At 44.1% G+C, this 27963-nt stretch overlaps 1 protein-coding gene across 1 annotated transcript; it reads right to left on the bottom strand.

Annotated features, from left to right (window-relative positions):
- Window positions 1-181: 181 nt before the first annotated feature.
- On the bottom strand, window positions 182-27449 carry yjefn3 (YjeF N-terminal domain containing 3). Its single transcript, XM_076277642.1, has 6 exons — window positions 27303-27449; window positions 5484-5592; window positions 2776-2886; window positions 1651-1764; window positions 1415-1565; window positions 182-1230 (listed from the first exon to the last, which is right to left on the bottom strand). Exons 1-6 carry the CDS (start codon window positions 27359-27361, stop codon window positions 1034-1036), a joined length of 741 nt encoding a protein of 246 aa, XP_076133757.1. The 5' UTR covers window positions 27362-27449; the 3' UTR covers window positions 182-1033.
- Between the last annotated feature and the right edge of the window lie 514 nt (window positions 27450-27963).

Here is a 27963-nt window from a genome sequence, read left to right as displayed (position 1 = left end):
ACTAAAATTGGTAATTTCACAGTTGATAACTGAGAAAGTGCTTTGAGACACGGGCTTTCACCATTTGGGAATTCATGACAAATCAAAACCAATTCTTAATTTAAAGTGAGAAAATTTTATTTGATTGGGAAATATGAACTGTTCATGAGCAAAAACATCCATTGAACTAAAGAGATACAGTAGTTTTAAAAAGGAAAAAACATTCATCTATCCACAGACAGTAAAATATCAAAGGGGTGCCATTCACATACTGAAAATATTCTCACCAGCATTTTGTAAATAAATAAATAAATACATGACAGACAAAAAACAGGAGGAGCTAAATACAACAAAGAAGAATCACATCCAAAAGGCTTGCAAGAGAAAGTAATTTGTTGTTGAGCTCCACCCTGGAACATACCGGTGGCACGTCTCCAGTGAGGCTTTTGACTGAGTATACCTTCCACCTTTGAGCTGGCCTGAGTGAAGGCATTGCAGCTGTGTAAAATGGTCCTAACCAGACTACTTTTATACATTCCACCATGGTAGTTTATAACATCTGAATAACATGAAGGATTAATGAAGTGAGGAAGTGCAGTTTTCTGGAAAAAAGTCACTAATTTTGTGCACATATGGACAACAGCAAACTGAGTTTAAGATCAGACAGCTTCAGCAGGAGGTACAGTAGTCACTGAAAGTGTTGTGAAATGCTAGCTGATGTTTGAAAAGTTGGTTTCTAGGGAAAGGCAGTTTTCATCAAGAGAAAAAAAAAACAGTGGACTGTTTTGTTTTTGAAGGCGCAGAAAAGGGGAACAGGGGAACAACCCTGCAACAGTTTTCCAAGAAACATTGCACAACTCAGACTAACCACAGATTCTGATTTCTAAAACATTCTAAAACATTACTTCTGGAGCAAGTGGGCAAAAAAAATCACATTCTCACTTGGGCAAGATAACTTATTCTTTAGAGAACCAATGCAGAATCTATAAAATACAAAACAAGTATATACGATCCTTAATTGTGTATCGAAAATATTCATATTTATGTGCATGTATTACAGTTCTATAAGACACTCTGTCTCAGGGAATTCTGGGAGATTGAGTTCATATTTTTTCTGTATGTCATAAGGAAGGAAGCGTCCTGCCAGAAAGTGCTTCCCAGAGAAATTAGTGGCACACTTTTTGGGGGCCACAAGAGATATAAGCACTTCAGGGCTGATTCCCTCCTTATCGGCCTCATCAGCATCCCAACCTGTAGGGTAAAGGCACTTTTAATCACCATACTCATTCAAATGCATACACAAAAACAGTGTAGATACATTAGATCACTTTCATGTGAATTTTAACTGTACAAAAAGTCAATAGTGATGCGAACTGTAATTCGAATATGAGAATATAATATGAGCCTGTAAACAAATCTGGAGAGCTTAGCATACCTAAGGGCACATCAACACTGGCTATCGGTATTTTGACCTGTTTCAAGGTCACCAGGATACTGGAGTAAGGCTCCTTGATATCTTTGGGGTCACTTTCTGGACCCAGGGTTGCATCAATTACCAAGTTGTAGGCATCATTTATCAACTGGACCTGCAAATTGGAACAAGATGTATCAGTATACATTCCAGGCTTACGTAACAGCTGTTGAAAGCTCTGGCGTGTCCATGTGTCTCACCTCAGTGGGCAGGTAGGACAGAAATGGGATGTCCATCTTTTCGCACTGAACGGTGAAATCCTGGTGCACGCTGTGTGAGGAACGCTTTGGATAGTAGATTGTTGGCTCATACTCCTGTTAGAGTGGGCGAAGAAGAAGAGAGGCTTGATGACTGGGGCTTTTCAGCAGGCCAAAGGGGAGCTACGGTAATGGTGCTCAATGACTGAAGGACTGGGTACATTTGCTAGGCTATGCCTCCTGCCCTCCTAAGGTAGCTAAGATATTCCGACCTTCCTTCCTTATTTTTCTCTGAGGAGTAAAACAGAAGATTTGCACAGGGCACTGATGCATATTAAAAGGCTCTCATAATAACATGGACAGTTGGAATTATCAGTTTAATAGGCCTGGTGAAAGAGCTTGGGGGAAATGCTCATCTATGCTCAGTTTATTTTCATACATACATAAACAGTGAAGGTAGGGTAAAACGGATGAAATGTTTACGCAGATTTCATGTCAGAATCGTTTTCATAGAAATTATGGAAATATGAATTCCGGAAAGAAACATTACTATGCAAGATTCAATTTAACGATCAGGACATTACTGCCATTATGCAATCACTCTTCGTGGACTACTAAAATGAAAAGAGAATAGCAGTGGTCAACATTTGATTTGTCTTTCCTTTAGATCAAAGAGGGCCACAGTATGTGAAAATGTTTAATGCATTCCATGAATCCGACGGTGTAATGTGGTACCCCGCCATTGACCCCAAGCCTAGCCTTGAGCCCTTCACAGAGTGCCTCTATGACTTTAACAGATTTCATCAATATGTTTTTAATAGTTAGCTATTGATGCTCCATAAATCTGGCATTTTGGACACATATGGTGAAGTTGTAGGAACGTTTGGTTCCAAAGAAATGCTCTTGCAACTGTGAAGGTGTTTTTTTCTCTTCAGAGAAAGAGCACTTCACTGTGAGAAGCGCCGAGTCAAGGTTAGCATTCCTATAACACAGTCCCCAAAGGAGAGGACTCACTGAGCGTGCAATACTTCATATTTCAGAAGGACGCATCTAAGTCGACCCTGAGGTCACTGCTATTTCCCCTGTGTTTCCTACAGTATAGAGATCTTTTGTTGCTCCAGTACTTACAAATATACGCAGGTGTCGGGCACACACAAGGCCGACCGAGCCATTCTGCTCAGGGCCACAAACCACCAGGACTGTGGGCTGCTTTTTGCTGATAGACTTCAGAGGAAAAGCCTAGACAGATGAGAAGTAAGGGAGAGAGAGAGACAGAGATGGACAGGGGAACAGGAAGTCAGTGGGATAGTCGGATGGTGCAACGGGGTGAAATAAAGTCAGACAGGATAGGCAAGAGAGCAAGGCTGGCAGAGCTAGGCAGAATGTGAAGAAGTGAACAAGAGAATCAAGAAAGGCTATTTAGACTAGAGGGGGGGGGGGGGGGTGCATCAGGCTGAGAGACAGAGGGATAGAGGCAAGACTACAATAGAGAGAGAAAGCCTGGAAGAGACCAGAGAGAGAAACAGACAGACATTAAGACATGGAGACAGTTAGACGGTGACCTCAGCTCGTCTGCCATGCTGAAGTCCCATCCCTCCGGGGACACGTGTAGCGTGAGGGAGGGTGAACCTTCCGTCACTGTCAAGCGCTCCCTCCAAAAAGAGTCAGGGACACACTGGGAGAAGTGGCACCCTCGGCCCAAACTTTTTAAAATAACTCTTACAGGAGTGGAAAAATACCAGAGACAACACCACAGGATGCGGCCTTTAAATAACACATTTTCCATCGGTCTCCTGGCTTGAGCTGTGTGGTCAGTGACATTCGGATTTTCCCTCCAGGCATTGGCATCTCAGCATTCCTCTGATGACACCCCCACACATCCATCCCTTCTCCCCCTCAGCGGCATTCCTAAAATATAACAGGTATGGCATGCGCGAGCCGATGACAATGTATTTACTCTTGCAGTTCATCAGACGTATTTCAAGAGCCTGTTAAAATAGTTCAGCTCACTGTTGGTGTTGCCAAGGTATCCAACACAAATGGCAACATGTGCGTGGATAGTTTGAGTAGTAATTACCTTAAATTACAAAGCAGTCAGTACAAATTATCTTGCATATGGGAGAGAACTGAACAGGCTACCGGGCTCAACTGAGCGGAGTTCTCATAAAGAGGTGAGAAATTCCCTTCTGTAATCGTATTGCAAAAGTGTTGTCAGGCATTTTCTAGTTGGATGGAATAAGTCCTTTCTTAACTGCCAATAACCCAGATAAACCTGACACGTTTTAAGCTGAGGCAGCAGGGAGTCTCCACTTTCTGGGTCTTTAGAGTTCTAATTTTGGTTTCGTCTGGTGAGATGTAGTGGTGTCTTAATGGGAAGCTTTCACGGTGACACATTCTGACCAACTCCCCGGGAACCTTTCTGTGGCAATTAGTGCAAACCATCCGTTATTAATAATAGTAGTTGAGCTCTGCTAACAGGGAGAAGAGTGGAGAAAATGGACTCTCGTCTTTCAGAAACGGTGCTAGTCGTGGTCCAGGCAACCCAAGTATTGTCCTGCAGTTTTACAGGCAAGCTGCTGTTCTCCTCTCCTTCACTGGTGGAATGTTGTTTTGCCAGGTCGAGCCAGAGCTTCGAGCTTGCTCCCCCTCGGCTCCTGGGGCTGTGGCTCGCAAGCTGATTGGAGCAGCATCTCTGACATCATCATCGGACAACCGCACTAATTAGCAACACAAGTCCATCTCCTCAATCATGTGCAGACATACGCTTGCCCACACACATAGAGAGAAAGAGAGATCCTTTGAGAGAAAGAAAGAGAGAGACTGACAGAGAGGAACAGAGAGAGAGATGAGAAGAGAGAAGTAGACAGAAAATTATGGGAAATGTAGACAGAAAACAGGGGCATGTTGAGGACAGACGGAAAAAAACATAGGCCTTAAACCCGGGATGAAGACATGCTGTAGCCGAAGGGCAAGGAAACCTTTTCTCTGAGACACCACATAAAATCAGATACCCTCTTATTAGCAGAGGTGCTAAAAGCCCCTACCCATTAATCTAACTGCTACAGTAGCCCATTGAGGCAGGAAGGCTTCCGCTGATAAAATACTACGACAGCCACTTCCCTGAAACACCAATGATGTAATTTCAGTCTCTAGCCTAGTGACTGTTATGTCTTTTTCTAGCCACTGATTCTTCAGCAGTGGTTGTTCAGGCCACTGCAACTGGAAGTCACCAGTGATAAATGGTGCTGGTGGTTGTGGTCACGATAATCAGAAGGGGGGGTGAAAGGGGAGGTTGGCCTCCGACAGGAAGGGTCCTTTCTCATGCCTGTCTGTCGGGTGAGCATCAGTCACGCTCCGGCGCACTCCCGCCGGCGGCTCATGTTCCGACGGCGCCCAGGTAGGTCAGCCTGAAAGCCCTCCAAGGATCTCTCGAAGTCTGATGTAATCCACATGGAACCTGTGACCACAGCCAGCAGGAATCTACAGTCCGCAACCCACACAACTGGTTAGACACAGAAGGAAGAGGGAATGGGAGGGGGGGGGGGGGGGCGAGACAACCCCCGCTCTTTCTCCTCCCTCCCTCCCTTGGGTGGCTCCCTATTGAATAGTCTGTGTGGATGTCTGGATATATTGTACGTTTATTGAGGCACGAGTCTCAGGATCTGCTGAGGCCAGCACCCTCAGACCAACAAAAACAGGGAACAAGGTTTCAGTGTTTCTATGGCCTCAGAGAGAAGCAGGGCTTGTGTTCGGCTATGAGATGTGCAGATGTGTTGGCGGGGATGATGGTCGGGGTGGTGATGGAACTAGGGGGGTGTAGGGGAAGCGTGACAGACCTTGGTTATGGCAATGGCGCAGGCATAACCCCAGATCTCGATCAGTTGCTGCTGCCCAAACCGGTAGTCCCGCAGCAACTCTGTCTCAATGGCTGATGCTTCCACCTTACTGAGAGAGAGAGAGAGAGAGAGAGAGAGAGAGAGAGAGAGAGAGAGAGAGAGAGAGAAAGGGCAATGAATGACTTCATATTCATTGCATATACAACACCATGGCAAATACCAGCTCAGATTAAAGCCATCTGTTAATTACTTTAGGGCCTTAGTGACAGACCATGTTTATTAACCCTTAAAGGAGTACCGTCACACCGGTGTGATGGGAATGTTGAGAAATGAACGTTCTAAAGAATATCTGGGTTCATTGAATTCAACATAGAATTTTAGAACCTTCAATTGTTGCGGAACTTAGAATGTTCAAAAACCTACACCTTTAAGGGTTAAAAAACTAAACAGGTCCATGAGTATGCGTCCAGACTATTGTTACAGCTTCACTGATTTCACTGTGTAACAGATGCAAAAGCTTGTTAAAGAAGCCCTATGCAACAATTTTAGCAAAAATGACCTTAATTATGCAGGTTGAGAGTCGTTCTGATGGTTCTACAACACTTTTTGGGTCGTTTGGTGGCTGCTTCATCTCCCCCTAGTGCTTCTCCGCGGAAAAAACGAATATGCAACTTTCTGGTCTCGGACCGAAGAAATCCGGATGTGACTCTGCGGAAGGCCTCGAAAATGTAGTCAGATTGTAGTTTCTAAGAAGACTGCAAAACGGACTCCGACTTGACTTTGTTGCTGTTGAAATTGTAAGTAGCCTACCCTTGGGTGAACTTCGTTTTTGTTATGTGGTTTGACAGTCTCTTGAACAATGTGTTTGCTCGACCGTTTTATTGTGAGCCCTGTATGTGTTTAGCTTGTTTTCTTGATGGCTAGCTAGTGGGGGTTTAGCGTAGCAGTCACTTGCTACCAAAGCTGCAGGGGGAGCTATGTCGTGAAAAATGCGAGTCCAAATCAGGCGAAAACCCAGAAACAGCGAAGGAATAACCAGACTTGCATAGGGCTTCTTTAAAGGAGAATCAGAGGCTTAGATTACCTCCAGCAGTCTATATTTGTGTGACCACACACTATTTAGTATGTGCTTTATCATCTGAACATGTTGGTTTCAGGAGCTGTTTCCCATTCCCTTCATCTAAGTAGCCGTCAGACCAGGGCTTTGCCGGAGCCGGCCCTCTCGCTCGCTGGGACCGGGAGCTGGGTCGTGTTTTAAAGGCAGGGGCAAAAGCCCCCCGACCTGTCGGGTCTGAGTCAAGCGCTCCCCCGGAGACCATGAAATCCAATGACTCCTGCATAAACACCCATATGGAGCCACGCAGAGCCCGCAGCTGTGCAGACATGCTGGAGCTTATTACATTGAGGACCCCTTGTGGATCATATGTGCACTACTGTTGTCGGGAGACAAATGAGCCGTGAATAGATGCTGACTTGCACTGCACAATGTTTGACTGAAAACCAAATAGACACCGAAAATCTTGTCTTGCAAATCCATCTTCACTTGGCGTGCTTCCTAAGTTAGTGTATGCCATATCGTATTCATATGCCACACCAAACAGCATGAGGTGAGGCATATTACAAAAAGTGAATAATGAGAGACCATGAATGATTCATTAAAAAACTACACGCAACAGAGATACAAGACACCCCCAATCCCCCATCATACAATTAATAGTGGTTGGATAAAGAAGAATAGCCTAAAGCAGACACTGCCTGATGTAACCTAGTGACTGTCAGAGCTTAGATAACAGCCAGCTTCTAGAGTTTAAAGCAAAGCCACAAGGAGTCCTCTTATCTACAATTACAACATCTACAGTCATTTTTAATTATACTCACACTTCACATAGGAGAATGAATAAAGTAAAATAATGATAATATCAATATCAATAATCCTCCATATTCGCCACAAACCACAGTAATGAGAACATTGTGATCCCACGCAAGCCAGTCAGCAGAATAGGAGAAGGGCTTTATAGCACGCTGCCGTAATTTTCCTCTGCCTGCTTGGATGCTAAAGGTCATCCTATATCTCTTCATCCTGGTGTTCCTTTTGGATGATTGTGCTTGGCCACCGCATCAAGAAGACCTTTTGGTATTTGCAGTCTCCAATAGAGCAGTCCAGCCGTCACACAGAGTTCACAGGGGGGATATTTACCGGCTTACGTTGACAACATGATATTTGTAAAGTTCAGCTCAGGCCATGCGATGGGTGTTTCGGCTCTTTCGTCAAGTCCATTCAACCTGTGGAACTGAAAAATGTCCCCATATGACCACTACTGGTGTACTGGCAATAGTGTAACAAAAGATAATGCTGACGCTTTAAATAATTGATTTGAAACCTTGGTATTGTGGTGGAGTGGGCAGTGGACGGTGGTAGTAAGTGGCCCTCGTGATGTAATTGGCATATGTAAGTTGCTTTGAATAAAAGCGTCTGCTAAATGACTAAATGTAAATGTAAGTGCTGTGTTGGTGATTAAACAGTGCCACCAGCAGGTTGCAGTGCAACTCCTTGCCTCAGCACAATACATCTGACTGCTGCCAAAAACACGCCCAAAGTTTCCCCCAGTGCTCCTTGGCCTTCTTGTCTGATTGGCAGCCGAGATCTTTGAAGACGATCGGCACAAGTAGGAGCGAGGCCTCCTGGGACCCGGTAGCCTTGTACTGCAGACGGGAGCTGCCTCTCTCACAACTTTATGGAGAGGAGGGCACACTGGTGCTTTGGGTACAAACCAAATTGAGACAGAGTGAGAGGGGGAAAAGAGAAAGAGACAGAAAGTGTGTGTGTGTGTGTGTGAGAGAGAGAGAGAGAGAGAGAGAGAGGAAGAAAGAGAGATGAAATGAGTGAAATGAGCAACAATAACAAGCCTGAGAGGCCCTCTCACCCACCACCGCACCCCCTCTGAGGCCCATTAATTTCCCCATGCGGTGCGGAGCTCCCCGCGGGCTGCTCACCACGTCGACAGCTCCACAATCACATAGCCCCTAATGAGCCTGTTTACCTCCGCGCATCAGCCAGCAGGGCCGTGGCTGCCAGTGAAAAGGACGACACACTCCCGCCCGCCACCCTGCCTCCTTGACCTCCGTCAGCATGTGGAACAAACAACAGCCGACTCATTAAGGTCCCGGCACTCCTCAAGAGAAGGATGGTGATGTCCGGCTGCAGTCCTTATTTTACCACTAAAATCAATCCTGTTCCATGGAGAAAAAGGGCTGTGGCGAGTAAGGCAAAGTAACTCTGGCAAAGTAGGGCCACTTCTCTTCCAAATTTCACTCTTAATTAAACCCCCTCTTGCTGGGCACGTTTGATTACAGTGTGCCTCAGCACTTGAACCTCAAGGAACAGGGCCTACATGTCCTTTAAATGAACAGCACCTAAATCAGAGTCTCCATGGCAACCCCCTTTTTAAGTATAGGCTCCAGCAATTATCCATGTCTTGCCTTGGATGGCTAAATCACAGCATTTCCACCTATTATTACGGCTCCGTCCCATGTGAGCTGTCTCTGTTCACGGTCAAAGTTAACAGATGCAGGAGAGAGAATACTTAGAACTCTAAAGCAGTGAATATGGTGATGTGCAGGCCATTAGAATAGGAGACGGATGGAAATGGATACCAAAACACATTGCTGATGTCCTCTAGATCGCAAAATATATTACGACTATTCAGGTATTCTCAACAGCTGAGAGATCCAACATAATCCTCTTTTTGGACAGGGCCGTGAGAAAACCTTTTAGTAGTGTTTTGCAGAAACAAATTGCTTGTGTCCGCCAAGTGCTTACGGAGACAAGACCCAATATGGGAAACTATTTGTATGTTGTCCTAAAACCAACATCCAATACTCTGTAACCATACACTTTTAATATGCTAGTTTTGATGAATAACATGAGGTGTAAATAAATGCTCGGATAACAACCCAAACCTCTTGGTGTGTGATCGTAGATCATAGATTTATCCTGCTATTAACCCGTGAGTCATTTTGAATAAACTGTTATTCCAAAAGCTAGTACAGTAAAACAAACTGACATTTGAATCCCCAAGCAACAGTCTGGAACACAGCTAGGGTGAGGTTTCAAGAGGGTGTATGGGGGTATTTGGGGACATGTGTGGCAAGATTGTGATCTCATGCTGAGGTGTGATTAACAGGCAGGCAGTGAAAGGGGGAGAGGGGGAGGAAGTGATGCGCGAGCACTGGAGGATATCAGCTCAACAGCAAGAACACAGGGATTCGAGCATTCCCATTCATCCTTGCTTTAGCCAGCCCAGTGCAACCCTAAACTACAAGTGAGACTGCCAAGAGGAGTAGGCCAGAGAAGATCTTTAAAAGTTGAAAGAGACAGCACAGGTTTAATCTCAGTATGTTAATCTATAAAACAGTTTGGCCTGGTTATACTTCTGCGTCTGTCAGCTTTTTGTATGCATTATGTAACACCCATATGTCAATTGTTGAGCATCTGTTGCTGTTCAAATATATACAGTAAAATAGACTTCACACAATAGAATGTAGCTGTACCAAGAAGAAAGAATGGAAAATAGAACACTGCTGCCGAGTGTCATATTTGGCACGAAGCCAGATCTCCTGAAGCGATGGAGAGAGTGGGCGTCCAAGCTCATCCTCAGGCAACCACAGGCAGTCCGTTCACAATGCAGCCACCCGCAGGTGCACCCAAAACACACTCCAACTCGAGAGACGAGCATGTGTGCATGTGCTGTGCATTCAACGCCAGTCAAATGGCCTTGCTGTGTCTTGACGAGAGAGAGAGGGATTTACGGTTCAATCACTGGAGCACACCCAGGGATGAGGGGAGGGAAAACTACTGATGAACTAAACAGCAGCTCTGGCTAATCATGGCTTGTTAAGTTTCAATGGCCCTAGAGATGGTGTTCCAGGAACCTCGGGTCAAGGTTGCTGATTCAGTGCTCTTGGTCATCAGACTGTCTTCATCTGACCGCACAGACAAACACAGGGCCCTCGCCGGCACTGCCAGAAATATTTCACAACAGCACATCATTTGTTTGTTTTTTTGTGTACGTGTGTGCATGCGCTTGTGTGTGTGTGTGTGTGTGTGTGTGTGTGTGTGTGCGTGTGCGTGTGTGTGTGTGTGTGTGAGTGTCTTGTCCTGTCAGAGGAACGTCCTGTGCCAGTTCTATGCGTCTGAGAATCTGGACTTGTCTGCGCATCTCTGGGCTTTCTCCTGCCAAATCACTCAATGCCAGACTGTGCTGGGATTGCTGCCCATTACCATGGAAACATGAAGATGACACCCAAGCTCTGTACATAAACTATTTCAAGATCTGGTTGAATTGAACCTCATTTGGACCATCTTGCAATTTAGAGACAGAGGTGATTTGTTTTGTGGAACAAAACTCAGTTTCCATATACGAACCAGTAAGAAAGGGCCTTTGTGATTTTTTTTACTGTGTGAAGAAAATGTGTAACCATTGGAAACAGTATGAATATAGAGTGTAACATAAACAAAAAGGAAAAACATTTCAATATTTTGAATTTGCATTTTGTTAAAAAGAAAAGCTGGTATGGAGAACAGGAGCCTGTGCTTCTTGTCACATAGAGACTTTAACGAGGAAAACAGCCCAACCTCACATTTGGCAGAGACTACTGTGTTACATCATGTGTTTTCTTTTTCATTATTCACTGAGAGTATTTTTGAATACTGAAATTAGGTTTCAGATACAAATTGTAGCACAATGTTGTTTGATATGCTTGAAACGTCCCTTAGTATACTGCACATGTAGTGAACACACACCATATGCACTGAAGATATGAATGATTTAACCTTTTTCTTGTATTACTCAAACATTTGGAAATTATTGTAATTGCATTCCCAGCCGAAAAATTCAACACAGGTCAGAAAGGGCCCTGATATTTTAATCTCTGTTGAGCAAAGAAAAATAATCAACTTTGCCAGCAAAATAGGGACCTTGAGATAAAAGGAAAATGTCAACCTTCTGCCAGAGGCCTCCAGTTATGGAGATATTGGCACATGATATTTTGGAACAAAATGATTAGTCTGGTCTAGTTTCATGAAGATTGCTTCAACAAACCAGAAGATTCCCCAAAGAATGATCTATCAAGTTTATGGATGACAGGACAGTGAGAGGGAGAGAGAATAATAACTACGAATGTGTGTAGAATGGGAATGATACAGTCACAAAATATATGATAGAAATGGTGGTTAGAGAACACTCGTTAGAAAGTGTTTTAGGACCATCTACTGCAATTCCAATTCCAACTGAGGCCAGTGATCAGAAGCAGGTCTCAGTGCAGTGGAAAGTAAAAGTGAATTGTGCGTCGTGGGAGAGACTGCAAGTGCAGGAAACCATGGTAACGGAGAGTCAGTTCTGGAGCTGCCAATGAAGAAGGGAGAGAGGAGGTGAACAGGTACATGCTTACTGGAGGAGAGAGAGAGAGAGAGAGGAGAGAGAGAGAGATGGGTTCATAGTTATTTCCTAAATGAAATGAAGAAATATGCAAAGAGATGGAAGGAAAGTAGGAACAGTAGGAAAGTAAAAGAGCTCAGTGAGGCGAGGTGAGCGTACATATGCTAAGTATATTACACCCCATAGGGTGACAGACAGAACTAGCTTGCAGAGGTGAGAGGGTGAAAAATAAAGGAGGCAGCAGACAGAGAGACAGAGAAAAGAAGAAAGTGAAAAAGAGATAGAGAACAGAGGTAAAGAGGGACAGAGTGAAACGGGAACACATCCTTCAGGCCCAATTATGTCTGGTGGCTGGCTGGTTGAACACAGGTCAAAACACTACAACTCCATAAAGGAGACTAACAGTGGGTTACAAAATGAACAGAAATCGCAAATGTTTTATTCCATACTCCAAGGCTATTATATCAGGACAGAACATTTTGTTTCCTATGACATTATTATGTGCTTTATCTTTATGCTCTTCTTTAATGCCTGGCAACCCCCAATGTCTCTGTCTATGACAATAAAATGGCTAACCATGCAGAACATATCCAAACAAAACCATGGACTCAACAAAATCTATCATTAAGCCTGGAGCTACAGCAATTACCGGACAATTTGCTGATGTGTCCATGTAAATGTGACTCAGATCCAGTATGCTTATTAACTTGGAATTATATTTATATACTAAATGTGACTCGGATCCAGTATGCTTATTAACTTGGAATTACATTTCTGGTAGGTTATTTCTTCTCATGAACCGAACACTCATATTAACTCTAGTTTTTAGATAAGCAATTTGGGAGAGCCTGTTCATTAAAACTGTTTACAATGGCCTGCTACATTTTAGTCCATGCTATAAAAGGTGGACTTGCTGCATCAGAATTAAGTCATTTTGCACTGAATTCTACTGCAGTGCTTGCCTCTTGTGCAGTGTCAGCAACTACATCATATGGGCTAAGACTACAACCATTTATATGCAGAAAGCACTAAAGAGAAATTGGTCAGCAGGCTATCTAAATTGTTCCTGGCTTAGTACATATTCACAGACTCACATAATACACAATCAAAACTAATACAAACCAGACCTTATATTTGCATCAGATGCATTTCTGATCATTATCATGTGTTATCGCTGTACATTTCATTCTATACAAAAGCTTGTTGAATTTGAAAGAACACTGAAATTGTCTATTAGTAGACTGTAGCTGAGTACATCAAATGGAGGCCCACTTCTTCTGCCCTCCTCCCCGATTACCAAACCCCCTACCAGATAACTTGTTACATGCGGGCCTGGTGAGATCTCGCCGATCTAGCTGGTGCTTCCGCCACTCTCCTTGCTTGAGCACTCATCTGTTGGGTGAGCTGATAACGCCCCCAGACCCAAGATCCGCTGCGGCCACAGCTTGACAGCATCGAGACGAGCCCCGCAAGTCTCCTGATGCAGACACTCGTCATGTAGCTTCAGCGGTCAAGCCAGATTGAACACATCACCCTAAATGACTTTCAAATATCAGCTGGAATGTACTATAATATCTGCGTCTCTAGACACCATCCACTATCATTGCAAGCCACAAGGATGAGAAGCTGTGGGGCAAAACTTACGTAAGGACACATCTTATACCTGAGAGTTTTATCTAGGACAGTATCTGCGGTACAAAGTTAACAGGGGCTTCAAAAAAATGTGGGACAACAATGTGGGGGAAATGTATGCAGAGGTTCATGCAGAGATGCTGGATTTGTGTGTGTGTACTTTTAGTTGTACTTGTAAGTGGTATTAGAGGTGACATTCTAACCTCCTCAGTCAGTGTGTGCCCATGGGAACCTAGTTTAGTTGCTTGCTTATTGAGATTCCTGTAGTATAGATCCTCTCCTGACGTTCCACTCTCTCCAGCAACCACAGCATGGGAACACCATTATCACAGTACATTCTGTGGTAATGATTGTCTATGGATATTATTGCTTCTAGCAGAGAAATAAAAAATAGCAGATTCTCCATATTTTTGTCCCCATGGCATTATTTTCTGTTCTGCACAAAAGTCACATGCAGGTTTTCCCACAGATTCTGTCATCTATATTTGGCCCTTGTTCAATTTTCACCCTGCACTCACTGTTTTAATACACACATGCCCAGAGCTGTCTGTCTATACAAATTACACATGAATAGAGTTCATGTTTTTATTTTTTGTACTGCATGAAATCATCTCAGCTGTGAAGCAGTCAAAGAAGTAACAACATCATTTGCTGCTTGACTGAAATAACAAAAAGACTAATTGCCTTCCTGAGTTATACTTTGACCCTCGTTTCTTCATTCTAACCACCATATCATTAAACATCACATGGGCCCCATTTAGCTTGTGCTTTCTATTCTTTACACTCACCACCATGCTCAGCACTTGATGCTTCACATCTCCCTACTAATGATGGAGGCCACCACCGGCCTCTGCTGTTTAGAGCAATTGAGGGTTCTATTTCACTGTCTTCAGACCACCAGCTGGCTTGATGCCAATAGGCTGAGCGGTAAACCTTGTGTCTAGTCACTCCATGTGATGTGTATATAGACTATTACATAAGTCACATTTTCCTACTGTGTCCATCTGTCCACTGTGGCGAAGGCTGCGTAACATCAGTGTCTGGCTCTTCTATGATCCATCATGCCTCAGACAGATGAGGCAATTGCTTTGGCTGCTTCTCTCTCTCGTCGTCAGGAAGACTGAACTCCTGCTTCATCACCTGCTTTTTGTGAATGATGGACGCACACACTAGGGATGGCTGGTGCTAAAGAGTCATAGCCCAGGCAAGCACTTTTTCAGCCAGCTGGAAGAGGATTAGGCCACCCATCTAAGGTCACTCAGAAAGTTAATGACTTGCACAGCATATTGAAAATCTAAAGTTAATCAATATCCTGGACGTGACTCCACCACAGTATTGGCACCATAACCTCTGAGACTGGACGTCATTTGCTGGAAGATGTGGAAGGGAGTGGAGGTTTTCTAGAATTTGAATAATCTGGTGGATACTAGCGACAAATCAAATTTAATCTGCATTTCTACATCAGTCAAACAAACATTTCCCTATATATTATCACCAGCTTGCCCAAAAGATTTTGTTATTTAATAATCATCAACGTGAAAATTGAATTAACTTTAACCGAGCTTAGACAGCTGGATGATTTTAAGCAGGCTAAATAAAATCTGTTTATTTATGAGCCACATAAATGGCATGAGTTAGTTCCACTGCTCAATTATGGAAAAAAGAAAGCAGAGAAACTACTCTGAATAAACAACACTCTTTGTGCAGTTTTTTTGATGAGTAAAGTTCAGCTCGGATTAATGCCATAGATTGTTCTGTCGAGACTCTAAATATTTGCATGCATCTCCATGGAAGAAGAAGTACACTTTTGCCCAAAGCACCCATTTGAGAGAGATACATTTGTTTACCAAATCTCCTATTGATGCCTGTGTGTTCCCCCAATTGAATAAAGTTGAAACGAAAGACCCTGAAAACTTTCTTTGCTGTATTCTCACAGGAGACTCATAAAGCCGCCCGCTCACAAAGCAACTTTCTGACTGCGCCACTAATGCACTCGAAATGGCCAGACTGGGTGACAAATGGCTCTCTTGAGAAGCCTCTGCATCACCCTACAGGAACTGACCATTGTCTGTGTGGGAGAGGGAGGGGAGCGACAAATCTGGCCAGGTGCAGAGCTGCCTCCTCCACTCAGTCCGTTAATAATTAAGGGGAGCAACAGTGGGGGAGGCCGTGCCTCCACGCGGACACCCTGGATGTCAGGAGGCACTGGGAGCTGTGCCCGACCTTTGACAGCTGCAGGCAGGTTTGACCGCTGTGCCTCCTCCGCTGTGGATGTGGATGTAATCGTGGTTGGACTGGGGAGGGTGGGGGGTTGGGGTCAGTGTAAGGATGTGCTAATGAGAGCAAGGCACCCTTTAGACACGGCGTGTGAAGGCTCTGGAGTGTGTATGTGATCGTGGTTGGACTGGGGAGGGTGGGGGGTTGGGGTCAGTGTAAGGATGTGCTAATGAGAGCAAGGCACCCTTTAGACACGGTGTGCGAAGGCTCTGGAGTGTGTAGCAGCACTAAAGGCAGCAGGCATGGGGAGGTGGAGGATGGGGTCGATGAGACAAGGCGGCGTGGGGGTGGGAGCGTGGGGGTGGGAACTAAATCTCCACCACAGTTACACTGACATCTTCGAAAGGCAGGCAATCATTCAGAATGTGTATGTAATTGTGAATGCTCCAACCAAATGTCTATTATTGGTGACACACTGCTAAACATGCATTTTGTAACCCAGCAGTTTATTTAAACCCTGATGGAAAACAAAACTGTTTCACAAACTCATTATTACAAAATTATAATTGCAACCACGTTAGATGAGGAGAAGGAGGAGGAGGATAATGAGGATGCATGAGAGGAGATAAGGCCGAGGCAGTAGATGGAGAGAGAGCAAGAGAGGGAGGGAGGTAGTGCTGGGCACCACAGGAACCTGCTGCAACAGCAACCGGTGGTGCCTACAGAATGTGTAAATCCCCCCGCAGGGGAGAGCACAACGGAGCGCGAGGATGGGGGGGCTGAGGATGCTCCGGAGGGGGTACACGGCACACCCCACATGCCTTAATTCCTCAATAAAGCAAGGAGACATTCAAACATTCCCCACACACACATGAGGAGAGGACCCAGCAGGGGACAGAAGCTGTGCTGGGATGTTCAGTTTCCGGAACCAAATAGGAGAAGGAGAGAACATGCATACTTAGTAGGGTGCGGTGTGGCTCAACTGAATTCCTTCCAGGGCGACAGAATACATTAAGGGTGTCATTCATTCTTTCCATTAATTGGCAGTGCAGCTGAAACATTCCTAGCATAATATCATGGAAGGGTCCACATACGTGTTGCTTTCTGAATACAACTGTGATGCTGTAGCATTCCTATAATGTATAAAAAACTATTTTATGCTTTATATAATTTTTATACATATAATTTGATACACCAATTCTTTGAGCGTGTGATCTGACCCAGCATAGTATGTGTGTGTGTGTGTGTGTGTGTGTGTGTGTGTGTGTGTTTGTGTGTGTGTTTATGTGTGTGTGTGTGTGTGTGTGTGTGTGTGTGTGAGAGAGAGAGAGTATCTGTGTGGATGTGTGTGCCTGTCCAGTCCGTGTGCTACATAATAGGCCTATATATGGGGCCTGGCTTATTGGGGCTTGAGGGAGAAAAGTGGGCGATTTACCGAGTGGGCCCCAATAATAACAACCTCCCAAGGGCCCAGGCTGGGAGACCGCGAGATCAGAAAGACCTGAGCAGAGTGGACACAAATGAGGCCGTTTCTACAGACCGTAGCTGCTGACACCGCGGCTAAAGACATAAAGAGGACGACAACACAAACTGATTTGTCGCAATTCAAAGCGGTATTATTGTTGCTAATGTGTCATGAGGCATACATTAGTTTTGCCACAGCAGTAGATTTGCTAATGCACTCTGCCAGCGAGGAACAGGCTGCTTGTACATGTTGGCTCTTTCTCAGCAGAGAGGCCTCATTATCCAGCTACTGGCACCCATCCTGTCTGAAATGAAAAATGCTGTCACCCATGTCGGAAACAACTAGTGAAAGTTCAGCTGATCTCACTGGAGACCCATTTCTGTGTTGGAAGCATTTCAGTGACATTTCTGCTTTCTCACTGAAATTATAAAGAAGTGAAAAGTGATGGGTTTTTTTCTGCCCTCCAATGTCTTTCATCTGGCCCGATCAGATTGACATAGCATTCGTCATCATAACCCAGCCATTGTCTGCCTCGCGTTATCAACTTCTAAATCAATGCACTTCTTCAGTGGGCGAGCCTTTGACTTTCTGACAGCCTGTCAAGCTGCCGACTGAAAGTTGAAGATGATTGAGGAAAAAGAAAATTGACAAGTTCCCATGGCTGAATTGTGAGACTTTTTCTGGATATTTTTTTTTCAAAGCAGGCTGAAAAGTGGATTGACACTATTCTGAAAAAAGTGACATACACAATCTCTCAAAGGTATGAGTCACTCACAAGGATTTATAAATATTTGATATTCAACCATTAATGCATAACTAAGATGTTGATGTACTAGTGCTCAATAATGTATTTATTATTACAGTCATTATTACACATGTACTAGGTCTTTATTCAACAATTTCTTATTCTTACTGTATAGGTGATTTATTATTGGTAAATTCAAATAAGCAACTAGTTGGTCTTGATCTGAGGTTAGTGATATGTAGTATGGATCAAAATAGAAATGTTATAGCCACACATCTGTTTTTTACATCTATTGTCATTTGTTCTTCATCCCCTGTGTTTTAGGTGTTGATTTCCTTGTTTACGTACAGTTCTGGATGACACTGTTATCCAGCTCCCCATTTGCCTGGAATTACTTGTGTGGAAAATATTGGAAAAATTGGTGCCGGCTCCATAGCTTGGCAGCACAAACAACTTATTTGTGTGGAGCAGCAGCGGCCTTTATGTAATCAAGGTTCATACACAGCCACACACTCATCTTGAGTAGTGGCAAGACTGATCTGATGATGAAAGCGCAACAGACTGAAACAATGGGCCCAATTAGGATGTCCCCTGGGACACCATCAAACAGCAGAATGAAGCAGCCAGACTGGATCTCCACTGTGTCAGCTGAAATACTTTTAACAGACACTGCTTGTCTAAGTTAATATACTGTATAACACAACATATGCCTTCTAAACTTTCCACACAAACACACACACCTTTCTGTTCCCAGCTAAAGTGGTAACAGTCCAATTGTTTCTATGGCAACTATTGACCACATTTCAAGACTTGAAAATGCAGACAGTTATGAAAAAGCCAAAGCGTTTTCCATTATCAATTGCTTCATGTCAGACATTAGTATATCTTTTCAGAAAGCATCTCACGTTAGCTTTACAGCTATTAGCCCTGGTCTCTTTAGAGGCACCAAAAAGAGCAACGGGAGGTAGCCTACAGCCATGTTAACATTCTGCCTGTCTGATACCAGCGAGACCAATGAAGTGGAGCACTGTCTTCTATCTCTCCTGCCATACTTCATCAGGTAGCTACTCTCAATCAGCTTTAGGATATGTGACAACAGAAGCGACTGTTAACATAGCTGAGCTGAATGTGAACTTTGACATCTTGACACGCAAGATAATGTAATCTGCATAGTTAATGCACATCTTAACAGCTGAATATGAAGGATAAGGATTTTACGCATTGGATTCAAGCTGAAAATACAGTCCAGGAATAGGCTAAGTCATTCCTCCGAACACTAGCTCACAAGGACATGACATGGATTGGCTCTTGATATCTTACTATGGTTGTCATTTTAATATAATTCAGTATTACTGGTGAGCTCGGAGCTGATAAGACTGCATTAAATGAGTGCATGCTACAATAGAATGAAATGACACCAAAAATACTAAATGTCTTGGTTTTGAGAGTATGTCAACAGGATTTCACCACCCCCAAAATCCCAAAATAACCTTTAGGCCGCCCCAACAAGCTTCTCCTCACCCTGCTGGAATTTGGCCCTGCTGTTGTCATGGCGATAGCAGTGAACTGTTTTTTTTTTCTTCCTCAAAAAAGGCTCCCATCAACCCCCTCCCTACCTCAACACCTTTCCACAGAGACTTCCTCTCCAGTCAACCCCTCTTGTGCCTGATTGAATTTATTTTTCTGACTGTGGTATACTGGACACAATTTGCGGTTAACATTTGGGGACAATTCACTCACTGTGCTTGCTCTCTGCTCCACTCTGGGTGCCCTGCAATGCAACATGCCTTCATGAATACCACAGTGTTGTTGTCTTTTAAAACACATGCTCTTGGACATATCTGTGGTGATATTCAGCAGACATCCAAAAGACTGTGGGTTTGCCTGGCTGTGGAACAGTCAGGGGCTGAATGGGAAATCTCTGGTGACCTCTTTTGATGAAGACTTATGGCTGGGCAATGCCTCAGGGCAATCACATGAAACATCAGCTGGTGTCGCTCGCCAGGAGCAGCAGAGATCAACACCATCTCTCCTCACCACTGACAACCTGTCAGGCTCCCCCTCCAGCATATGCCACACAAATGCAACACATCAGTGATTCACAATCGCCTATATTTAGCTACTGTGTGACCTGCGCGCCCATATGTACATTTTATATTCAGATTTGCCCAGTGGGAGGGAGGAGAATGAGCTCCCTCTTCTATTTGAGTTTGAGGAATCTTCAAATTCTCGTGGGTGGAAAACATCTTGCTCTACAATATTTTATAGAATCTAGAACAAAGGGTACAAATGTATTGTGTTTTCAATGAAAAGAACAAGACCATCCCATGACGATACAAAAAAAAAGGCAATTAAAATTATATTTTTCTAAAAGCGTCTCAATTACATTTTAAGTACAGAAACACTCGGAGTAGTGCTGAGGAAGAGGCACTTCCTTAATGAACAACCCCTTCCCCCCAGCACAACTGCTCTCACTCTAGGAGCAGGCTCTCCCTGATGTACACACTTCATTATCCAGGATATGGCTGGAGTTGGAGCTCATTAGAGAGATTTGGGAGAGTGGAGGAACTGTCAATCCGCCTGTTCCCCCGCAACATGCTGACACTTACAGTGTGTCTGTGTGTGTGTGTGTGCACATGCACGTGTGTGCAATGAACATGAACATGAATTTACACATGTCAAAGGGGTTGAGAAAAAGATAAAGAAGAAAGAGTGTATTGAATAATGGATTACTACAGTATTCAGTTTCCAAGAATTTCATATAAATGCACACTAGTATCTACACACATCGCAAAGGCTATAAAACAGACTGTATTACTGAATGGTTCATAGAGAGATAGGAATGATGGTGAAGATGGTCCATAAACCAGCTGAAATCATTCTTAAAGTCTTAAAGCTTATGCCAGACTTAATGACTTGGTGTTCAGATCTGATTAGACTTTCATGGAACCATGGATTTAACAACCACAATTTATGCATTTAGTCACTTATTCTGTGGCTGAGGCTATTTCAACCTTGATTTACTGGATATTGTTTAGATAAAATGATGACAATGGGGATATAATGCCTCTTTCAGCTTTTACACTTTTGATAAGGGGAAATGCTAAGGCTGTGTATTGCATACAAAGATATCCACCAGTTGCTGTGGATGTACTGCATGGAAAGCTGAACAGTATTTTTCCTACCTGTGTAAATCTATCAGCCTTAGGGCATACTCACACTATGCCATCTGTACCAGACAGTACGTTTGTACCCCAAAATCCAGTTTGTTTGACCAGTGTGATCTCTCCGTACCGTACCCAGGCACGGTACGCTTATCCATGCCCGGGTCTGCTTGAGGATGTGGACTCGGGCATGGTTGGGCTTTTCATCGCGCCTACGCAAAGATTCTAGAGCACAGCAGCTCAACCGTGTCTGGGTGCAGTGTGAGTGTGGACCAAGAATGGGAGAGAACCGTACTCCGGCACGGTACAAGTGAACTGTGCCCACTGTGAGTATGCCCTTAGATGAGGTTCCCTATGCTAGAGTTATTGTAGAAACACTCATCGATTTCATTGTTACCTCATTCATTGATTTCAGCCAGTCATTAATCGTTTTTGTTGGCTAAGGTCTTTAGCGCCACACTTTCCTGCACACATTTTCTACACCCATTTTCCTCTGCTGATGCCCAGCCCTTCAGTGTCTCTGGTTGATATCCAGCTAGTTATTCTGTAGGATTGCCAATATGCCAGTATGGATCTCTGTGCCAGAAGTCCACTGATGGGAGCTCTGGCCTTCATTGATACCCAGCTGTCTGGATCCCAGTCATATCAAGGAGGCTCCTGTGTTCACTGCATTGTGCTGTCAGCTCAGCGCAAAGGGTGCACAACAGGGCTTTGGTCAGTCAGTAGCTAATTACAGTCTTGCCTAAGGAAGAGAGGTGGCAATGAGCATGAATCCAGAAATGGTAGCTTTAGTGAAGTTCTACAGGAAAGACTCGTAGTCACCAGTCTATGGACGGGGGCCTACGCCAAAGACTGTTTAAATACTCAGCTGTTATGTATCTCATGTAGACTATCTTGTTTCTGATATCCTATTCAGGATTAAATCCCCTTTCACTATTTTGTCTCCTGAGTCTTTCTGGTAGAACTGCTATTATCCTGTGCAGTGGATCTCCTATGGGAAGGGCCAGGATTGAAGTATTCTGCTACTCCCTTGATGTGACCCTAGCTACACAAAGATAGTGATGCAACTGCTTTGTCCAGAAGCCTCCTGATTTTACAATGGTTTGCACGTGATTGATTAGCTCGAGCAAATCAATGATGGTGGTAATCACTGACAGTATTTGTACTACTATCACTGCAAGCTTGCTGCTCCGCGTGTATGGCTAGTAATAGCAGTAAGTAAATAATGTATAGGGATATTATCACTGAGTTCACATCCACATGCAAGTGCTTGGTTACTAATTAGTAATCCTGGTGACTTGCAATAGTACGGCAGCAGCCTGCCCTGTCCCTCAGGTCAATCAATCAATAAAACCAAGGAAATGGTAGTGGATTACAGAAGGCAGCAGCAGAACTACAGTTACACCCCACTAATGATCAGCGGGCAACCTGTAGAGAGAGTCAGAAGTTTTAAATACCTTGGTGTCCACATTACTGAAGACTTAACATGGACTGTTAACACTCAATATGTTCTGAAGAAGTCCAGACAACGACTCTACTTCCTTCGTCAGCTAAGGAAATTCAAAGTTTCTACATCCATCATGAAGGCCTTCTACACTTCAGCGGTTGAGAGTGTTCTAACTGGTAGCATCATCACCTGGTATGGGAACTCCACAGTTAGAGATTGTAGTACTCTGCAGAGAGTAGTGCGCTCAGCTGAACATACTATAAGAACTCAACTCCCTGCTCTATAAGATATCTATTCCAGAAGAGTACTCCTAAGAGCCCAAAAGATTCTGAAGGACTCTTCTCATCCTAACAATGGATTATTCCTACCGCTGAAATCAAGAAGACGCCTATGTATTCACAAAGCCAAAACTGAGAGACTCAGGAGAAGTTTTTATCCCCAGGCCACCCGAACTCTGAACTCACACTATACTGACTTTGCACACATTCACTCCTCAGCACTCTCAAACATTTCCCAACTCTGAACTCACACTATACTGACTTTGCACTCATTCACTCCTCAGCACTCATGACCCCCCCCCCCCCACACACACACACACCTACATGACTTTTAGCACTTTTACATCCCTCTCCCTATGCTACAGACCTTTTATTTATTTTCATATTTCATCACACGTCAAACACACACACACACACACACACACACACACACACACACACACACACACACACACACACACACACACACATCTGACTTTCTCCAACTTTTGCACATCTCCATAGAACTTTTTATTTATTATTTTTGATTTCTCCTCCATCTATCTACCCATGTCCTTGATTGCTTAGCCTTTCTGCCCCCCCCCCACCCCCATCCCCAACACACACACACAAAACACACACACTTACATCATCACTGTCATCACCTCACATACATACAGCACACTGCTTGCTACAGTAAGCCTCCTCTACATACTTGCTGCACACTGCCCTCCCCCCCCTCCCTACATACTCAGCACATTGTCTTCAGGATCTTCTCCAACACACATCTTCTACATACTTACAGCATACTGCCCCCACCTACCCACACACACACTACACACACACAGTCACTGCTCCACTCCCCCCCCCGCCCACACACACATCTTCACTGTCATCACTAACATACATCATACATACAGTACTCTGCTTGCAATAGTAAGTCCCTTCACCATACTTGCAGTACACTGCCCCCTCCCTCTCCCCTACATACACAGCACATTATTTCATCAGGAAGCTTTTCCAACACACATCCCCAACATACTTACAGCACACTGCCCCCCCCCCCCCCAATACACAGCACATTGTCTCATGAGGAAGCTTCTCCAACACACATATTGCACACTGCCCTCTCCCCACATACACAGCACACTATCCCATATCCCTTGTCATCCCCCCAACACACACACCAAGACCCCTGGCAGTTGAGTTAGCCCCTTGAGCCGTGGATCTGCCCAAGGTTTCTTCCTTGGTAAGGGAGTTTTTCCTTGCCCCTGTTGCTCTTGGGTGCTCCTTGTTGGTGCCCCCCCCCCCCCATAAATGCACAAATAGGCTGACACCAGACATAATTTCACTGCATGCAACTATATGCATGTGACAATAAACTTCCTTGTATCCTTGTAGGTAGTGCTACCATCTGGCTGTAGTGACAGTGTTCTTGTAAGCCTGACTCCTTTTCCCAGTGCTTCCTGTCATCCTCCTCTACAGGAAGGTTACAGAACTATTTCTCACATAAGTTGGAGGACGATAGAATCACTGTTGTATAACTCAACTCACTGTTATACTGGCACTCTGACTTGATTTACCAAGTGGAATGGTTGTACACAGACCTGTGTGTGTGTGTGTGTGTGTGTGTGTGTGTGTGTGTGTGTGTGTGTGTGTGTGTGTGTGTGTGTGGGAGGGGACAGGGGGATCAGAAGGGGTGCAAATTTAACACCTGACAAGTGATGAAGCCTTGCTAAGCTGTTACACCTGGTGACTAGCGGGGGTGAGTAATTATAGGATCACCATACAGCGTTTTACTGTGCTGCTGATGGAGCAGTGGCCCGCAGGGCTTCATTCTTTGTCAGTGGGAAATACACTACACTACATCACAACTAGAGGAAATCAATGTGCATGCCTCAAACCATGAATCAGTTAGACCCTTAATTTCAGGCACGAGCACTGATTTCCTCCAATTAACTGTGATGATGGCACAAGCTGAAATATAAGCTAGGAGCTCACAGAGCTAAGTGAATCAGGTTGCCATATTAGCCAGCACAGCCACTGCCATGCTCAGGCAAGTAACCATTGAGGAACCAATAAGCAATCATTTTATATTTGCCATTTGTTCTTTGTAAGTGTAAGTTATTTGTCTTGTAAGTAAATCAAAACAATGTTATTTTCAGGCCTGCTAAAAACAATTATTTGGAGGCAAAGACCTTTACACATGAGAGATCAATCAGACCTTATATGATTTTGACATGTATGTACTGACTACTCAAACCTTACTATAGGCCATAGGTATTGTAGTGATAATTCTCACGGCGCGAAAATTAAATCATGTGAAACACTATGCCTTGTACATCCCATCATTACAAAAATCACTAAATGAACCATATCATGTCACTTCTTTACATTAAAGAGACGAGGAGGATTTCTTGAATTTCCCCTTGGGGATCAATAAAGTATCTATCTATCTATCTATCTATCTATCTATCTATCTATCTCTATCTCTCTCTCTCTCTAGGATTTCCATGCATTATCTTCCCCTAAATAGTATGGTCTGTATGACTAAGTGATCTTGACATTCCTAATGCAATTACCCTTCCTCCATTACCATTACGCATGACTGCATGACTCCCATTTCTGTCACTTCCACGCCGGGACTTAACCTGTTTCCAAACTGAACCAGCAAGTCAACAAGGAATCGGTATGGAGTTCTTACCGCAAATTCTCCTTACTCCAGGCCCAATGGCTGCATCTCCTACTTTCACACCACTGCTGAAGCCTCCCCTGCATCAAAGCAGCTTAACTCGAGTCTCATAACTAATCTTTCTTTAATGGCCCCAAACATTAAATGCAATACAGTGTTGGGTAACAAATCATCCATCAATTTCTCTTTCTCCTCCGCCTGGGCCACTGTTATTACATTTGGAAGCCGTGGCTATAAATAAAACCCCTCCAGCAGCAGGCAGGCAGGCACGACGGGAAATCAGGTTTCTCCCATACAGCCGCTGAAGGTTTGAAGACAGTTATAAGCCACAGGAATAACAATCAGATCAATCAGCCTTCAGCTAAGCACAAGGTGTCGCCCATACGGTGATGCTTCAAAGTCTTCAAAGGCGAGGAGCCTCCTGACAAGGCTGTCTGTGTGATGTGCGATGTGAAAATGTGGCTTTAGCAGTGGCTGGATTCAGCACGCACTTATCACAGGCACCCTGGTGTGATATCTGTGTTTCGGCCATTTGGAAACTGTGTTCCCTATAGCCATTTTACACGGACGTGTGGAAAAAGGATAATCTGCCAAAATGTTTGCTTGCAAATGCACAGTAAAATCCTTTTTTTGTATGAAAATAATTATGAGTAAATGCATATAAAGCAGAGACTACTAGACCAAAAGCAGCCTAATGATGAACAGCATGCAGCAAGTGTATCTCACTAGCTTCGTTAAAGTGTGGTTAACCTAATTCTGCGGGCAGAGATTGGAACCACAACCTACTTCACAAGCTGCCGTTACAGCTGTGAAAAGTGTTTTATTAAAATTCTGGTTGAGGTTGGCCGACTTAACAGAAAAAGAAGGGCGGGGGGTGCTTCTTTGCAACATTTCTATCATTATGTATCTTTTACACCTGTAGGCTAAATTCCACAGGTTCCCATAGGCTATTTACATTGCCTCCTTCTTGGAGAAGTTTCAGGAAGACAGTCAAGAAAGTCTCCATCTTCCTAGGTATCCAGCATTTATGACAAAATTCACCAGTACAGTCTGCACACTACGCACAGTGCCTGCATGCAAAGGGCGGGGAACACCCTCTACAAGAGTCGCACACTTCCACTGAAAAAAAGGAATTGCTATAAATATTCTATAGTTAGTGGAACTGGATATACATAAGATTCTGATCACTTGAAAGGACACAAATTTCTGCCAATGACAGGGAAAACACAAGGCTTCCTCTCTCCCACACCCGCTAAACGCCAAACGACAAGTGACCGCATGCAGGTCAGTGGCCTCAGTGGAAGAGTGAACGGTGTCACCAACCTTATCTGGTACAGTTCTTGATGGCTTGAAAATATTTATGGCTTCCTTTGCATAGTGTAAACCTTTCAATTATGGTGACTGCCATTTGCTAACTCTCACCCTGAAGGAAAACCAAAGGGGAGATAATACATCTCTACTATAGTGAAGGGCTGCAAGGGAAGCAGGGTGCAGTAGATTTATAAACACGCAGTGTAAATGGGTGAAAGACATTGCATTTATCCGCCAACACTTGCAGACATTCAGTGACAATTATTGATGCTCAAACTTTACACACACTTCAGCTTTATCCTAACAGGTTGTTGTTATGCAAGATCAGTCACTCCAATCAGAACATCAGTGATATTAGTTCCCCCACTGATCACCGCATAGCCCATTGCTTCAATCTCTGCGATGTGTGCATCTGAACCGTATGTGCCAGGCTTCCATTTGCTCTGTCTTACCTGAGAAAATGCAGCGGCTCAGTGGTCTCCACTTCTGGTTCATTGGAGCTGTGATTCATCTTGTCGGTCTGTGATGGGCAAAGGCAGATGGTCAAATTCAACCAACACAGGCAACCTAAAATCACTCTATCAGCTCTCTCTCTCTCTGTCTCTCTCTCTCACTCACTATCTCCCTCTCCCTGAGCCTGTCTTCAGTTCAGCTCCTTGGCTCTCTCTCTCTCTTTCTCCCCAGTGCTGCCTGGTTGACTCATAAAGCTCTGTGTTCGTATCAGCTGCTATAACTGGCAGTGCTGGCCAATTAAGGCACAGGGCAACATGGCGGGAATCACCCGATTGGCTGAGCTCACTGTACTAGCAGCTCAGTCGACAAGAGAGAGCATCCCCCACCAGAGGCAGCGTCCTCAACAACAAAGGAGTGAGACTGGAGAAGACAGGGAGAGAGAGAGAGACACAGAGAGAGAGAGAGACAGAGACAGAGAGAGAGACAGAGACAGAGAGAGACAGAGAGAGCAGCTATACTGTGCCGGATGAACACAGATAAATCAATTAAAAAAAACCTGATGATTATGAGCTATGATTATGATTAAAATATTTTTTCACTGGCAATAACTGAAAATGTGAAATGTGAACAAATTAGCAATGTAGCATATCATCTGTACTG

Source organism: Alosa pseudoharengus, unplaced genomic scaffold, assembly GCF_046254945.1.
Source record: "Alosa pseudoharengus isolate Yale_2024_CS ecotype anadromous, Long Island Sound unplaced genomic scaffold, YU_APseudo_1.1 YU_APseudo_1.1_scf_11, whole genome shotgun sequence".
Classification (NCBI taxonomy): Eukaryota; Metazoa; Chordata; class Actinopteri; order Clupeiformes; family Clupeidae; genus Alosa; species Alosa pseudoharengus.
The sequence above is the reverse complement of the archived record's forward strand: the minus strand, read 5'-3'. Positions and strand labels throughout refer to the sequence as shown.